The following is a 17,936-nucleotide window of genomic DNA, read 5'->3' as shown; positions in this document are numbered from 1 at the left end:
TACAAATAAAAGCATATTGTTACCCTGATTGGCATTTGACAAACCTGTCGCTCTCATACAATGTGTCGAGGTTACAGCCCAATGTGCGAGCATGTCAAAGCTCACAAAAAAATTACCCTCACAAAGCCATCTGCCTGCAATGCAAAGTTATATGAAGGGCATCAGGCAGTCAGACAGACGCAAGCTGAAAGGCAGAGTGACAGCCTTGTATGATGGCTCTACTAGATAAACAGAAGCCCGCAAATGAAAGGCTCTCAGAATACCATCATCCGCTGTCACAATGCAATTACCGAACAGAATGATAGCAAGATAGAGGCTCCCGCAAATGGAATGATAAAAGTATTGACTGATTTGATTGAATGATTAAAATAATGCAGACATAAAATGAAAAAAGATTGGAGATTGTTACAGAGAAATAGGTGAGGAAGCATGATACTGAAGGCTTGTCACTCCTGTCTTCACTTCGACACAGACAAGCATATTTGCTCATTGTTTGCTGTGCTCCTTTTTTTTTCCTTCCAGGTTGCTATTTCTGCAGATGTCAAAGAAGTTCTGTTAACTGATGGGAATGAAAAGGCCATCCAAAGTATCCTTATTCAGATAGAAAACGGGTTTGTTGTGCTCATTCCTTTTTCCCGGCTGAGTAACAATTGATATAAAGAAAGACAGCATGGGGTATTAAAAGAGAGTTTCCCCCCACACACAGACAATAAGTAATTAAGGAAAAGTAGAAATATATGAATTCGTGGAGTATGGCTACGTGGCTTTGCTGCCACCCCCCTCCACCTCCACTTTCGATGGATTTTTTTTTAGACACTTCTCCTTAGGAGCTTGTATATTTAGGGAACCTCTCAAGGCAATGAGGAAATTTATTTCCTAATCATTCTCAACCAGCTTGTTCTTTTCCCCCAATGAAAATTTGCCAGTATACCTTTTTTTTTTTTGCCATTTTATTGTCTCGGATGTTGCTTGCAAATATTAATATCCAGGTTCATGTCCGATATAACCTTTCAGACATTTGATACTAGGCCGGGCCATGGACCTGTAACTGATGAGGCGTTACCTGTTTCCCTCCCTGGAAACAGCTCCCCTTTTTAATCATTTCTTCTCATTTAGAATTTAAAAAATGTCTCTCTCACTGCTATGCTATTACAGTTCAAACCCCATTCTATTAGATTATGCTTTACTCATGTGTACACAGAGTTCATGAAAATTGAACTGTACTTTAACTAAGAAAGCAAGCATAATTTGTGGCTACTTTAGCAGCTGAGTTGATTTGTTCAGGGGCAGTTAACAGCCGTTAGAAATTGAGAGGAAAAGTGGAAGATATGTTTGCTCTGGATTTTTTTTTTTTATGTGCCTCTCAATTACTTTGTGAGGGAGAGAGTCTTCTTATTTGAATTTTAGACCCTCCAGGTGACCAAAGCAGTTTTGATTTTTGTGGCCTCTTACATAAAAATGTGTTTCAGGTTTTTCTTCTTCTGTCTCTGCTCTGTAATTCCTTATTTTAAACGAGGACTTTGCTGCAGCAGCTCACTCAGGGCTGCCTGCACTGGGAGCGGAAGGTATGGGAAGCAGAGCAGCTAATACCGTCAGCAGCACTTGTGTGCTCTGCAGAGCCCCACCCAGCTAATTGCCTGACAGACTTCAAAAAAAAAAAAAATCAGGAAGGAAAAACAGCCAATCACAATCTTGGCCTTTCACACAAGGGAAAGAGATCACAAAAGGTGCTTCCTTTTTTAAAAATGCAGGATTTTAATCATGTTCTTGAGACTGTCGCAAGTTTTTCAAAATATGCCTGAAGATGAGCGGATGTTATTTCATTCAGTCTGCTTTATTCACATTGGATTCTGTGCAGGTATCATGTCACTGTGCCCCTCCTCCTTGTGTCAGGGAACACACAAAACAAGAGGAAGCTACCATGTGCCAGCTCAGCCCCCGTAGATGTGTTCTGGGTGGGAATGGGAGAGAGGAGAGAAAACAGGAGTATGAGACCAGAGAAGGCGATTGTAGACACAGGCATGTGGAGATGGGGCCCAGTAACCCATGGTTGCTTACAAGTCAGCAGGTGTTTCCTCCAACAGCCTCAGAAAGCCTCTGGAACTTTTCTGGAACTCTGGGAAGCATCTGTAGTCAGTATGTACATGTCATTGTATGAAAATGATTACTGAGCTAGAGCACAGAACTCACCGGGAAGGGAGGGCTTGCTGATGTCACTAATTAACACACCTTTGCTTGGAACAGCGAAGATGCCATGCCAGCCCTTAGAAACCGGAGAGAAAATCCCAGTTTCTGTATTCACTGTGACGGCCTTTCAAAGCAATGATTGGTACAAGCCCCCCTCCCAAGAAAATGGATTTTTAACATGTGGTCCTCAGAGCCTCGGCTCTGAGAGTGCTTTATTGTGCTGGGTTTTACAATGGGTTTAATATAGCAGGGTGCCCACGGGCAGGAGGGGAAGAAGTTTATAACGTGGATAAAGGAGGTCCTTTCAGAATGCAGATCCAAATGGGCCGGGTGTTTTATTTCAGCTCTTAGGACTTTACCCACAGAGCTCAGTTTTTTAATCATGCGGTTGTTCTATGTTTGTATGCCTTTTTCTGTTGTAACTAGATCTAATTTTTTGTTAATTAAGGGGAAAAAGCATGCAGAAAGCCTTAAAATTGGCGATGTGGTTTTTTTCCTGCTTTTAATACTAATGCTGCTCTTGATTTGCTAACAGAGCTTACAATAGGCATCTGTTGTAATCTGTTGGACTAAGTGAGCTTAATATGAATGCATTTTTTTTCTCATTTGTATGCCCACCTTCTGTAAGAATAACTCACTGACTCACATACCATAGATGCATATAGATAGAAACAAACTTATTTCAAAATGACTGTTTTCATCTTTCCCTTAAAATTTTAGGAAGCCTAAATTATATAGCAGTTGCAGGATATGATCCAAAAATTATTTTCTAAAACGTAAAAGCAGATGTCAACAAAAAAAAGGGGGGGGGGAGAGACATTCCCAGAAGCCAGAAAATCTCTAAGCAAAGCTGCTAATTATTCTTAATGGGCAAGATGAGCACATTAAGAAACAAATGAATACATCAGTGAAATGTAATTGAAAATCGACCTGGCAATTGCACATCACATCTGAGTATAGGCCTGTAGATTATTTTAATCATCAAAAAAAAAATAATTTTGTTGTTCTTGGCTTCTAAATTTAGTGAACCCAGCTAAGTCTTACTTCCTAAGTCTCAAGCTTCTAAGATTCTGAATTTTACTTTTTTTTAAAGCATTAACTGACATTTCCTTTTAATCTTCATTTATTCTTTTTAATAGGCAAGGCAACAGGTAGATGAGTTCTGAATCTATGGCACACCACTTGTGAGGTTATTTATTACTTCTCTAAAATGTATCAAATGGACTGGCTCTGTCTCCTAGAGCCCTCTGTCTTGACCCTGGAAAGCTAGATGTTGACCTGAGATTTATTAAACAGAGGTATCTGAAAAGAGATTAAGACTCAAGACAAAAATGAGTTTTGCAAGTCCTGAGTATTTTATCCGATTCCTGGATAGGTTCTCTGAGCTGCACTCCTGGGGTGAGTCTGACACACAGCCTCACCACCCCACCCCCACCGACCTGAGAGCTAGCCCACCCTCCTTATGTCATTTTATCTGCACCCTAGAGAACAAAGGAAAAATTGCAAATGGGTCCACCTGATGCAGCCAGTTCTAAAGTCTAGTCTAAAAATAGTATGAAATGCATTCCTTTCTAGTCCACCCCACCAGCACTGCATTTTAGTGTAGTAAAGAAAGTGATAAGGTTTGTAGCTAGAGATGGCAATGACCAAAGAAGGAGGGAGAGAGATGGTATGCTGAGTTGTTGATGATGCATGCCTTCCGCATCACAATGAATAGAACACGCCAAGGTGGGCAACCCTCTGTGGCTTCACTCTCTCATCCTGTCCAGTATGAGCACCCTGCCTGGAACCATCCTCTTAAAGGCATAGCATGTTATCCACAGCATATACCAATGCTTGGTGAGCCATTTCTCTTTCTGTGCTGCTGATTGAAGATCTTGTCCCTTTGGTACATACATGACCTCATCATGATCTTGAGCCTGGGATTTTTCCAAAAACTGGTAAATCTTCTATCCTAGTTATATAGTAATTGATTTAACAGAATTCCTGACTTGAATACCTGACAAATGGAGCTGCCTGTGGCCCATTCAGCCTATGCTGACTATAGAAGGGTTTGGGAGTCCAGGTCCCTTCCTCTGCTAGCCATGAGCTATGACTCTACTAAATGAGTCACAAGTCTGTGATCCTCATTGGGTAAGACCCCCAACAAATACCTTTGTGAACCAAGTTTAAGCCAATCTAACCAACATTGACTGTATGGCACTTCAGGCAAATAAAAATCCAGCAACGAACCACACAGACCTAGGATCTTTCTTTATGAGACATGGATTATGCCTAGATGAGAGGGAATGTATATACGAGAAAGAAACTGAGAAACTCTCAAGCAATCCTTGTAGTTGTTTTGGTTCTATGGTGTAAATGTTCACAATTAGGTCAAGGAGCTGGGAAAGAAAATTTATTTTAGTTACTGTCACAAGTCTCATTTTACCAGAGCATATCCCAGGATTATTCCCAAAAGATAATGAATTGACATGAATTAGTCTCCAGTATGGTTTGGGCTAGCATACATTATGCTCCGTTAAACCTGGACTAATGAATATGTACCTTTAAGAAGGTTTGTAGGCACTGACGTTACAGTGTATTGGGTAAAGCTGATGCCTATAATGTCAGCATCCCATATAGGCACCAATTCATGTCCTGGCTGCTCTACTTCTAACTCAGCTGCCTGCTAAAGGCCTGGGAAAAGCAGAAGATGAACCGAGTGTTTGGGCCCTTGCCACCCACATGGAAGACTTGATGTAGCTGCTGGCTCCTGGCTCCCACTTGGCTCAGCCTTATCTGTTGCAGCCATTCGGGTAGTGAATTATCGGATGAAAGATCCTCTCTCTGTCTCTCCCTGTCTCTCTCTAATGGTGACTTGTAAAATAGTATTTTAAAAAATAATTTTTTAGCTTTAATATAGCAAATAGCAAAGACCACATTAAACATTTTACAAAAGCCTTCAGATCAAAAATGAAAATAATTTATGTTGTAACTTCAGTTTCCTATCCTCAGTTAATAAAATTAGCATAATATAAACCAAGAAAAGCAATGCTTTGTGAATCACACATGTTATTTTTCCTAGAAATATTTCCTTGTTATAAGAACCATGCCAACTCTCAAAATGTGTAGATAACTATTAATAAACATGATCTCTGATAGGGGGCTGATATTTTGATAATCTTATATGAGGGTTTCAAAAAGTTCATGGAAATGAAATTAAAAGACTTTCCACCAATTTTTTGAGCCCTCACATATATATGTATGTATCTATGTATCTTTATATGTATCTATAGTATATATGCTGAAACACTGTCATTGCTATGACGTAATAACACATCTTTTAAAAATAAAAGCCAATGGAAACAAAATTAAAATGGTGCCCCACTCCTAATCTATACCTTGCTTGAGAAGGAAATCTAGATAGAAGTGGGATTTCCTTTTAGCCACAAGCATACTATCTGGAGTTCTGGATGTCTAGTTTTCAGACAAGAGGGTTGGAGGTGATTGTCCTGGATCCATTTAATCAGAAATCACATTAAAGTGTTCCCTGTGCTCAGCCCCTCCCACTGAAGTCTTCCAGAAGGTGGGTACAGGTCAGAGAACACAATTTGGCTTGTGGTGTTGAACACTATCCTGGACATATTGAATCGATTTGATTGGATTTCCTTTATTACCCTGAGGTGACACAGAAGAATGATAAGATCTGTTATTGGACACAGTGCCATCCAGAAGAGCCATCAGCATCTGACCTTAAGTAAAAGGAGAGGGTAGAGCAGAGTATCAGAATGTACCTCTTATAGGAATAGCTTAAAATTGCTATTGTCATTTTTTTTCCTCTTTGAACTGATTTTAATACTAAGAAAAAATATAAAAAGCCCACAAATATATTTCCTTCCCAGTTTTAAAAATAAAGCAACCCAAAGGCAGCTGGATTTTTTTTTTATTTGAAAAATTGCTTCTAGGATATAAATGCATGTGCACGCTTCAGCCTGGCTACCTGTAGTCACAGGTTTATAAATTGTATAAAAGTATATAGTGTTAAGATGTTTACTAAAAATTATTAATAGGTTTTCTGCGTTATATAATTTAACTTCCCTGTGACTGTTTTATAAAAAAGTATTACCTCCACTAACAAAATCATATGTTTTGCTTGACAGATTAGTCATGTACTCATACGACGCTACAGGTGTACCAGGCGCTTTCTGAAGTGTAGTTGGATGCCATAGCAACGCCGAGTAGGGTGTGTCCAGAGTGCGGGGGAGCTTCCTCCAAAACAGTTGTCAGTTGACTCTTTGCTCATTCTGTTCTTCTCAGAATAAAGATGTCAGCTGTCCTCTTCAAGACATCTCATTTAGAAGACTTTTCCTGAAATACTTTCTTCCTGAAATAGACAGAGCTGTAGGCCGATGTGTCATTTTAGTTAATCAAAACAAGCAGGCAAATTAGTCTCTTTTATTTTTTTAATGAATGTAATTTCACGGTATTTAATTTGCATACAGGAAAGTTCACTCAGGAAAAAAAAAGTCTGCATTATAGCACTTTTGTAAACCTTCACAAAGCACTTCGTTAGGGGACCTAATTGATTTGGCCTACCCACTCCCAGGGGAGGAAAGCTATCGCAGTACCTGCTTATTCACTCTAAGAAGAAAAGGGTGTGCCTGGTGATTGAAGCAGAGATTTGGGTTAAAAAGTCCTGTGGCTGTGCTCTTGCAGGGAGATCACGGCCAACGCTTGCTTGGAGCATTCAGAAAATCTGTTTTTCCAAGCCATAGGGGAGCATCGCATGTCTGCTTGGTGTCCTCCGCATGGGCCCAATTTAGTCCAGCTTGCAACCTTCTCTGGCATTATTTCATTTCTTGTTTATTCAAACCTGCCTTCTTCCAAAAGAGGGGCTTTGAGGCTTCGTATGGTGACACAGAGTATTCCATATGAAAGAAATGAGAAGGGAGAGGGCAGCAATTGGAAATTAAAAAGCCAAAAGAATATTGATGAAGCCAGTTCAGGAAATATATGCCAATGGGATGTGGCGTATGGTTGTTAGAGTGAGGTCATACATTTGGCTCTGAGTTACACAAGGGCCAGAGCAACGAGAGGAAAGAGAACAGTTACAAGATGCATAGTATCTAGAAGTTGAAGAAACCAGCTGCTCTGAAACCCATCCTTCCTGAAACCTGACGTAGCTCTCCCTAGGGCACTCGCTTAGCTCGGGTGCAGGGTGATGTAATGAACTCATGTCTCCAAACCTCACTTCCCTAAACTTGTCTCCTTTGGACAAGACCAGCAGATGGCTTAAGGCCACAACCTAAGTCTATAAAGACAGTTTTTTTAAAGAAACTTAAACTGGATTCACTTTCTTCTTCAGTAATTCATTTTCTCTCCCAGCTTGTGCATACTTTTTCTCCACATTTGTCTTTTCACATCCCTCAAAGTCTTTCACTGCTGCACATCCCCAACCCTCCTCCCTAATAGCATTTAGGGAAGTCTCAGAAGATTGACATGGCGCACCTTTGGGCTCTGAGCTCTTCTGCGCAAGTGGAGCATGGCACCCATGGGGTACCCATACCTCAGGACCTTGCCAAGGTGCTCTCCAGATGTCCATTTCCCAGGTGGTAGAACTACAGCCCAGGGGATTAAAAGAGCTTGCTTGGGGGAAGTTGGCATTTGGTGGTTTGAGCTGAGACCGTACGCTTGACCTGCGTCACACCCTACGGCTCAGGCCTCCTCATTACAACCATCACATATACAATAAGAAGATCACTGTGATAGTGGGCTGTTTTTCTTGCCTTTTTTTCTTTAGTCAGTTAACAATCACTGGTGGAGCTTTCTTAACTGTGTCCTATAGATGTAAGAGACATCATCACAAGAAATCAGAAGGCTGGTGTGTTTAAAACCCAGAAGATATCAAGCTGGTAAGATGCATATGCTCCAGGTGAAATGGTTTTTCTTGATACTGTGGGTTATTGAAAGTTACAATCACTAACATTCGCTGAGTACATTCAATGTCAGGTGCTGTTCCATGCATTTGACGAGACTGTCTTGCAATGTTCATTTATCACATTTAATGCGCATGAGATAAACAGATACTCTCCTTATTTCCAATTAATAGGTGAAAAAAATTGAAGGTAAGTATGCTCAACAGATTTGGGGATCACTTCAGAGTTGAGATTGTACAATATGAATGTGGGAGAACCTGGCACCTTCCTAATAGGCTCTAATTCCAGCTCCAGCTGGGACAACTTCTGCCCCTCATCCCCAGAGGACTTTGGACAGTCTCTGGATATGTTTTCTGTTGTCTTGATTTGGTGGAGGAGGAGAGGGGGAGATGGGAAGGGGTGCTGCCGCTAGCCTCTGATAGGTATAGAACAGGGATGCTGCTCCACATGGTACCAGGAGGAAGCATCTGACCCCCAATGTCATAATGCTGAGAGCTGAGATTGGGAAACCCTGCTGTATTCCATGATTGCAAGAGAGTCAGGTGTCCATTCCCCTTTAGATCCCATTCACTCTTACCAAAACTAGGAGAGATGCCTGGCCTCCACCATAACAATAGTGTGTTTTGTGACATTACTGTTTGGTTTTGCCCTGTTGGTAATGAATGTTCAGGAAGAAGTGTTCATTTAGCTATTTTCCTGTGAAATGTCTATATGTGTGCATTTTTCCTATGTGCATTCTACCCTGGACTTGATTAGAAGACTTCTATTGCTGAATTATTTTATTTATTACCATTAATCAGTCATCCTATAGTATTTGTACTCTTTCTTATGCTGAAGATACATGCTTTTCCGTCCCATCTGCTCTATTTTTGGAGGGAAAAAGTGGGTTAAACAGCTGTAGTGTTTAGAACTCAAAATGATTGTCCTATTGGGATTATGAGTAGCTGTAATTTTTTCTCTCTTCTATTATTTGGTATAGCCAAGTGTCTGTGTATGTGTTTGTAAATCCCGTATTAGCATGTTCAAAGCAGGCAGAAGGCAAAAGGAGCAGGATACTCTGCACTGCTTGCATAAATGAACAAACCTGTTTGCCAGAAAACCTCAGTCAGGTCCAGGGAAAGGGAGCGCTTGTCTGCCACTACCTGTGCACCTTGCACTGGTGAGGTGGCTTTTCCTCCTCAGCACAGACGCCCCACCTCTCCAGAGAGTGCCGCATTTTGGGGCAGGATTTCCAGGCCGGTCTTTTAGTTATCAATCAAAAGCACATTTGCTATGTTGTCCTCATTTACATTTATTTAATGCTTAAGGTCATTTGTGACCATTTGAGTGTATTTCAGCATATGGAATCAGGGAATAATAGATTTCAGCTTCACGCTGTGAAGAGAGATTGTGTTTCTACAAGACATAATGTTGTTTACTGGGTGTTAATAATCACTAATTAATAAACATATCTAGACTTCTAAAATGTTGCATTTGGAGGAATAAAAATGTCAAGTGTTTAACTGATGGAGTGCAATAGTATTTTCTAGCATCTCTTCATAAAATAATTAAGCTACATCAAGAAGCAAAATGGCATTGTTCAGCACAGGTATAGCCCAAATGCTAAACACATAGCTTTTGTTTTCATTTCTCTTTTCTCAAAAATGCTATTTCTGAATATGTTGTTTTGGTATGTACCTTCCCATCAAGTCTGTCTCAGCAGTCATGCAGGAACCTCCAAGATGACGGATTTTGTGGGTTTTTTTTTTTCCCATTTTTATCTCATACTAATCATGGTCAGCTTCTTCTCTTTCAACCACGGCAGGCATTCTGTCCAAAGTCTGCTAAAGCACTTGCCAGATAACAGGTGGATGTGTCAGTCCTTGAGATGTCTTGATCTTCTATTAGGGTGCTACTTGACCACTTAACCTGCAAGCAGCTGAAAGAACCTGCCAACCGAGGATGTCATAATCAGCACTGCCTTCTAGCCACTTCTTCCCCACCCACAGCCAGCACAATATGAAGAAAGTATTAGTTCCATGAGAGAAGAAATAAAAAGAACCCATTCACAAAGGAGCTAAGATATAGTTCAATATTCCCTTTTAGTGCCTCAATGCCTATGCAGAATTTCTCCTCCAAATTGGAGGTGTGGAATAACAGTAGCGACAGATAACTAAGAGGTATTTACCATAGCTACAAAGCCTACACGTGAGCCAAATATTTCTGCTATTAAAAAGCACTTCAAAGCTTGACATGAAGTTTCTCACAGCTGAATGTCTCTTGTGACTTCATTTGCGAAGAAGATGTAAAAGCTGAAAGGAAAGTCGTGATATGAGAACCGTAAGCCAAAAAAAAAAAAAAAATTTTTTTTTAAAGGAACAAGAAACTGTCCTGAGATTTGACTGGCACCCCGAGCTCCTGCCTCCCTTGGCTGGACAGTGTTCTCAGTGACTCTGGCATTGCGCCTGCAACAACCTCTCCCACGCCTGAAACTTGTTTTGAGGGCCCTCCATAGGAGATGAGTTCAATTAGATCGTACTCTGATTAGGTTTCAGAGAAAGATGTGGCTGTATGAACCTGCTACTAATGTTCCTTAGGAGAGGGCCAGCCAGGTGATGGGCTCTGACACTCGAGCTTCCATAGCTTGCTGGTAAATCCACCTCACTCTCTTCAACACTGCCATCCCTACCAGAGCAACTTCTTTTACACACCACCTTTTCTTGTCACCTGAGCCATCCTCATCCCAGTCTCATGTTGGCTAAACATGCAAGATGTGCTTGTGTGACAGTCTGAAAGCCTGAGACCTGGCCAGGTTTAGGGGCCCTAGCAGAAGCAAGATCTCACTCCAGTCATTTAATGGTTCATTCATTATACCATCTGGGCAGCCATCCATTCATTTAGCAAACAAGTCCCAAGTAATTGCCTTTGAGAACACAGTTACTGAAAGTCATTCTTGAACGAAGGAAACCATGCTACTAAATATAGCTAGAAATTAATGAAATAGCAAAGATATTTACAGCATCTCAATTGTTAGGTTTATATGAAGCTGTCTTCCTAATTGTGACTGTCTCACAAAGAACCAATTGGAGCTTTTGACGTCTTACATATTTCTTCTAGGTCTACCAGAATTAGTGAATAGCATCATTCTCTGGTTAACAGTGGTTGAAAGTTATTATTTTTCAAAAAAAATCTGTTAAATTTACCCTTCTGTAATATTAAAAATGAGTTTCACTTAGGAAAAGACTATTTTTATGTAATAGTTGCTTCTGATTTTTGGGTTGTGAATTTTATTACTCTCTGGTAAACCATGAATTTTAGTAAACTACAGAACTTGTTTTAAAAGGACTTTTCCTGTATCCTAGATTATATTTTTGTGTGGGTCCCCAAGATGGGCTATTGGTTCTCTTGCCATATTGTCCTTTAAAATTTATGCCTTTGCTGAAGGTCACTTTCCTTTAGAGTTTAAGTTAGGTATGCAGAGAAAATGTTTAAATGTTCGTTCCAACAGACAGGGGTCCAATTGCCAGTTTTTCCAGGCCTTCTGCCTTCTGCCCTCTGGTCATCCCATCTCACCTCTAGAGTTCTCCAGCCTCCCTTTCTGCTCCTGTCGTCCAAACCATGCCCCTCCAACCCATTTGTCTTTCTCACCTGTAGTTTTGGCCAGTCTTGCTCTCTTCCTTTTTGTCCTTCTAAATCTGATAACTCAACTACCATTTCCCTGCCTTCTCAGATTGTTCCATTCTACCCTAATCTTTTCTTGCTTTCAACTTGTGTTGCACTTAGAATAGTACCATAGTTTAATATGGTACATTCTCTTAGTATACAAAGCAGATTGGCTTTGTTTCCATGTCTGTTGGTTCACTCACCAGATGGTTGTATTGACCAGAGCTGAGCCATTCTGAAGCCAGGAGCTGCCTATATGAATACATAAGTTCCGGGGTCCAAGGACTTCAGCCATCCTCCCCTGCTTTCCCAAGGCATAAGTAGAGAGCTGGATCATACGTGGAACATCCAGGACATAAATAGTTGTCCATACAGGTTGCTGGCACTTGTAGGTGGAGAATTAGCCTATTGAGTCACCACTCCAGCCCTGTTGATCAGTACTTTTTTAGACTATTAAATTCCTATATTGACAGGTGCTTGCAGTTTATTGAATTTCTTGAAAAAAATCAAGTTGTAGGGCCCGGCGGCGTGGCCTAGCGGCTAAAGTCCTCGCCTTGAAAGCCCCGGGATCCCATATGGGCGCCGGTTCTAATCCCGGCAGCTCCACTTCCCATCCAGCTCCCTGCTTGTGGCCTGGGAAAGCAGTCGAGGACGGCCCAATGCTTTGGGACACTGCACCCGCGTGGGAGACCCGGAAGAGGTTCCAGGTTCCCGGCATCGGATCGGCGCGCATCGGCCCGTTGCGGCTCACTTGGGGAGTGAATCATCGGACGGAAGATCTTCCTCTCTGTCTCTCCTCCTCTGTGTATATCTGGCTGTAATAAAATGAATAAAATCTTTAAAAAAAAAAAAAAAAAGAAAAAAATCAAGTTGTAAACTTTTATTACAAATTAAAAATGAAGTTCTTTAAAAACTTCAGCTTGACCAGATATGAAACAATTTAAAAATCTTTAAAGAAAAAAACAGGCTTTAAAAAAAAAGTTTGTCATTACTAAATGAGACATCTTTGGGTAAAAATAATAAAAACCTCATGCTGCATAGACAATGCAGATAGCTCTAGTAATGTGGTCAATAGGCAAAAGGCAAGCACTTCAGCTCCGATCTTTTGTTTATTTGTTACTGCTGGAGTTTCATATTCATTTCTTCTTGTTGGATGGCTAACTCAGATGATGGTAGAGATGTTAAGCCAGCATTTTTCCCTCAGCCCCGCCCTGCTCTGCCTTGGGAGCCGCTGAATTCTCAGCTGGTAGATCGGCAGTCTTTGTCTCTGCCATCTTGTGGTTTAGGGTTATCTGGGCGTCGGTAATTGAACTTGGGTGGTACCGACATTGAGGTGGCTGCAGACCCTGGGTCTCACCTCCTTGATTCTCCTTATCCTCTTCTTTGCAGTCCTCTCTAGGCTGTCTTTGGCGTGGAGGACCTCTGCGGAATCGTGGTCTATAACCTCAACACCTGTTCGGTCTCACAGGTCTGCCTTGATCTCCTGCACCCTGGTTGGCGAGCACCTTCCATCACTTCTCCCTGCATAGCAGAGTTGGAATACTGTAGTCGACACCAATAGGGTCTCTGCATGCAGTCAGGTGGGAACCTTGGCTTGCGGTATGGCCTTCATTGTTGGGCCTGGCCTTCGGGAGCACTCTCTGATCCCTCATTCTTTCCCCCGCTTTCACTATTCTGGTAATTCTACTGGTAATTGCGTGAAGGATTCCTACAATGTGCATGTTTACTGCCTTGCACTGGAACTCCTCCAGGGCCTGTAACATGTGCTGCCTCTGCGCCCCTTTCTCCTTCAACAACATCAAACTCCACAGTCTCTCCGTGTCCTACACTGCAAAGATGCTTCCTGGGGTTATTCTTCTTTATGGCAGTCTGGTGTACAAATACATCTTCCTTCGTGTCATTCCTGTTGATGAAGCCGTAACCGTACCTTACACTGAACCATTTTACTGTTCCCCAAACCTTCATTCATTATGATGACTTTCTTGTCCCCACCCGCAGGCGTGGACATGTGGATACCGCCCAGTCCACCGCTCCTGCACCACTGCCGGTGGTGCCGAGCTTGGTGTCGGTGGCACCAAGAGCAAGACTGTGGGCAAATGCTGAGCCTTGACCTCGCTGCTCATAGCGGTGGTGGTGCCTGGGGGCGGCTGCTGCAGCTACGGCTCCTCCCAGGGTGTGATGGTAACCAGGCCGGCAGCGTGGTGCTCTTCAGGGCTCTCTGGGGTCCACTCTCCACTCCCGCTCTACTGATCCAGTTCTGCTGACCACCACTATTTTGAACCCTATTGTGTTGACCACATACTGTTCAGCTGACATGTTAGGGAGGAAAATAGATCATTTTCTCTAAAGCAAGGATTTTTGCTTCATTTTTTTTTTCACTTCCTGACACAATTAGCACACGTTATCCTTGGTAGATGAAAGCTCTTACCGTTTGTACTTGGAGTACATTTCAGAAAACATGAATCCCTGAGACCTATGCAGTCAGTTTTCCATAGGAGCAAATCAAGCTCTAGACATTGAGTCTAGAGACGTGAGTTTCTCAGCCTGAGACCCGCTTTCCTTTGGGTCCTGGCTTCTTTGCTAGCATGCACTTGCAGTGTCCGTAGACTGACAATGTGAGTACACACTGTCTGTTCTTTGTCAGGTTGAACAGGAAAGTAAGGAGAAGGTAACAGAGATAAGGAAGCTGAGGGCTGTTTTTCAGAAATTTTCTAATAAAATACACCGTTAGTGAGTTTTGCTAGAATTATGGTGAAACACCCTCGAGAACTGCTGAGAATTTAGAGTGGCCACATCACAATGTACCACTCATATAGTTTAATTTTTAACCTATTCATGGATTTTATTTTCTCAGTATTTTTGCTATACCAGTGTCAGTGAAACACATGTATATGTAAGTTGTGCATTTTCAAGTTTATCTACAAAATGCATTTCCAGAAGTGAATTTTGGCTATTTATATAGTATTAGTTTCTGCAACTTGCAATATATTTTCATAATTGTTAAGATTAATGCCTTGCCATCATGATTTTTTTCAGAATCTGCTAATATTTTGCTGGTATTTTTATTATACTGGCATTTTCATTGTGATTGAAATAAAATTGCAAATTAAGTTGCTAATATTACTAAGATGACATTTTTTAGGAGTTGAAATCTTTCTGTTCAAAAACAAGTTGTCTTCTTGTGTTTTTAGATGTCTCACTAACATTTTCATTTCTTTTGTTAAGTTTATTTTTGGAAGTAATCTTTTTGTTGGTCTTAAATAGGAACTTTTCATAAGTTACATTTTCTAACTGGCTGCATTTGCATAGGTAGCACATTTTAAAAGCTATCATATTTGTGCAGTAAATGTTGAGTTTATATCTCAAGGCATTCTTATTATTTCTAGTACTTGGTCAGTTTATTCTGTTGAGTTTTTCAAATAAACAATCTCATCACCTCGAAGCGATACCAATTCTCACTTTCTGATTCTTTCTTAAAAAATATTTATGATTTATTTGAAAGTCAGAGTAAGAGAGAAAAGAAAAGAGATCTTCCATGTTCTGATTTATTCCCCGCATGGTCACAATGGCTACAGCTGAGCCAAACTGAAGCCAGGATCCAGGAGCCTAACCAATCTCCATGTGGGTGGCAGGACCCCAAATACTTGGACTGTCCTCTGCTACTTTTCCCAGGTCCTTTACTGGGAGTTGGATTGGAAGCAGAGCAGCTGGGACACAAACCAGTGTCCACATGGAATGCTGTTATCACAGGCAGTGTCCTCACCCACACCACCAAACCTTGGGCCCCATCAGACAATGTTTTACTCTATTATTTTGTATATGATAGTTTGAAATACGTTGACAAGAATAATGAAACTCCTATATTTAAAGATGTGCTATATTCAAAAGCACAAAAAACTTTAGAAAATAAAAATGGGAAAAAATACAAAAATGCATAGTTTGGGGCCAGGCACAGTGGCCTAGTGGCTAAAGTCCTTGCCTTGAATGCCACGGGATCCCATATGGTCACTAGTTCAAATCCCAGCAGCACTGCTTCCCATCCAGCTCCCTGCTTGTGGCCTGGGAAAGCAGTTGAGGATGGCCTGCCAATGTGGTCACTTGGGGAGTGAATCATCAGACGGAAGATCTTCCTCTCTGTCTATATCTGACTTTGCAATAAAAATAAATAAATCTTTAAAAAAGTACATCGTTTTGTTACTTCATTTTAAGTGGCACATATTTATCATTTCCAATCCATTAGTTCTAATATTTTGTTGTCACTTTGTTTTGCTACCATGTAAATTCTCATCAGCTGTCATAATCATGGAATCAGAGGTATTTGAGAAGGAAAATACAAGTAAATAAAATCATACCTTTTATCCCAAGGTCCCAAAATCCTTATCAGTTACCTTTAGCCAGTGCCAAATACAGCTTTTACCACATCCAGTTCTGTAGTATTTCATTACTTTTAAATTTTGTCCAGACTTCTGTTCATTAAAGTCAGCCCCTTCATTGTTTTCTCTTACTTAATAAATGTCATACACTTGGGAAGAAAGGAAAGGACCTGGCTTGCAGTCGCCTCGCAATTGTCTGTGATTAAATCATTTTTCAGATCTTGTAGAGTAGAAGTTTTTCAATTTCACTGAGATCTCTAATTTTGCTTCCTCTTCATTTTTTTCCTCAAGCTTCGTCACATAATGTATGTCAAGGCATTTATCTACATGAAAGCCTATTTTTGAACTAGCTGTGATATTGCTTCCTTCCGTTATTGAAGGAAAAGAAAGTGTTGTTGTCTTTTCTCCAGAGGAGTGGTTTTTAAAGAGGCCCAGAGAAGTGAACCAACTCTCACCTACTGATTCAACTCCCGTAATGCCCCCATTGCCTGCGCAGGATGAAGTTTGAAAAGAGGAGCTGGGATCTCAACTCAGGTCTCCCACATGGATGGCAGAACCCAATTGCTTAAGTTATCATCACTGCCTCTCAGGGTCTGCATTAACAGGAAGGCAGAGTCAGGAGCCAGAACCAAGTATCAACTCAAAGTCCTGATGGGAAGTGCGGGCATCTGAGCTGCTAGGCCAAAAACCCACCCCAAGAGAAATTCTTAATAAAGCCTTGGGCATCTTTTTCCAGAGTGGTATCCTCTTTAGAAAGAAATATTATGCTTGAGACCAACGTCTAAACCTGTGACTACAGAATATTCTAAATCTAAATCCAAGTAAGTTAGTAACTTTTCTCAAAGTGGCTCGTGACACAACCTCATGGAAATTACCTGTAGGGCTTACTTTGAAAATGCAGTTTCCTGGGCCTCAGACCTGTCTTACTAAATCAACCTCCATGGAGTTGAGACTTAGGGATCTAACAAGTTTATACCTCCTCAGATGATTCTAGCATCTCTGAGACACAGACCACAGGCCCTATTTTATGGCCCTAGGTGCTGCTCAGATGAGTACAGCAACTGAAAGGACAGAGGGAAGAGTCTGAATTTCATCAGCTTGTCATTGGGAAGATATAGAAATACACACACACACACACACACACACACACACACATATATATATATATAAAACCTTTTTTATTTGGCTATTTTTTTACCTTCCATAGGAGGGCTTCATTCACCACATTATGTTCTGAATTTCTAGGGTATTAATGGAGATGTGACTGACAATGGAAACAGAAAAGTTAAAATAGCAATTCTTTGTTTTTTAAGATTTTTTTTTATTATTATTGGAAAGTCAGATTTACAGAGAGAAGGAGAGACGAAAGATTTTCCTTCCACTGGTTCTCCCCAAGTGGCCGCAAAGGTCAAAGCAGAGCCCGTCCAATACTAGGAGCCAGGAGCTTCCTCTACTGTGAAATTTCCTAGGCCACAAGCAGGGAGCTGGGAAGGCAATGGGGCAGCGAGGATATGAACCAGTGCCCATATGGGATCCCAGAATGTGCAATGTGAGGACTTAACCACTAGGCTACCACCCTGAGCCCAACACCAGCAGTTTCCAACCTCTTCATTCTATAATGTAATCCTTAAAACATTTTTACATGTTTGTCACAATGACTAAGTGTCCTTACTATTGCTGAAGGGAGTAGAGATTTCAAATATCCTTCAGTGCAAAGGGACAGTGAAGGTTTATTCTTTCCTAGCTGCCAATACTGCCAAGATTAAGAAACACTGGTTTGGTCCCGGCATGGGAGCCTCGTGACTGAAGTTCTTTCCTT

The 17,936-nt window shown here is 41.2% G+C and overlaps 1 protein-coding gene and 1 pseudogene across 2 annotated transcripts in view; one reads left to right on the top strand and one right to left on the bottom strand.

The window, feature by feature from the left end:
• The window catches only part of CAMKMT (calmodulin-lysine N-methyltransferase), a 396,457-nt gene that overhangs the window by 344,240 nt on the left and 34,281 nt on the right, over nucleotides 1–17,936 (top strand). Inside the window, exons 7-8 of one of the 2 annotated variants that reach the window (XM_004582906.3) lie at nucleotides 523–586; nucleotides 8,012–8,078. The exons of the other annotated variant lie outside the window; for it this stretch is intronic. Of the exons in view, the coding sequence (XP_004582963.2) occupies nucleotides 523–586; nucleotides 8,012–8,078 (131 nt within the window). The remainder of the gene's footprint in view (nucleotides 1–522; nucleotides 587–8,011; nucleotides 8,079–17,936) is intronic. 2 annotated transcript variants of the gene reach the window in all.
• Nucleotides 12,926–13,867, bottom strand: LOC105941677 (Y-box-binding protein 1-like; annotated as a pseudogene).

Source organism: Ochotona princeps, chromosome 8, assembly GCF_030435755.1.
Source record: "Ochotona princeps isolate mOchPri1 chromosome 8, mOchPri1.hap1, whole genome shotgun sequence".
In the NCBI taxonomy this organism is placed as follows: domain Eukaryota; kingdom Metazoa; phylum Chordata; class Mammalia; order Lagomorpha; family Ochotonidae; genus Ochotona; species Ochotona princeps.
Note: the sequence above shows the minus strand (reverse complement) of the source record. Positions and strands in the feature narration are given on the sequence as shown.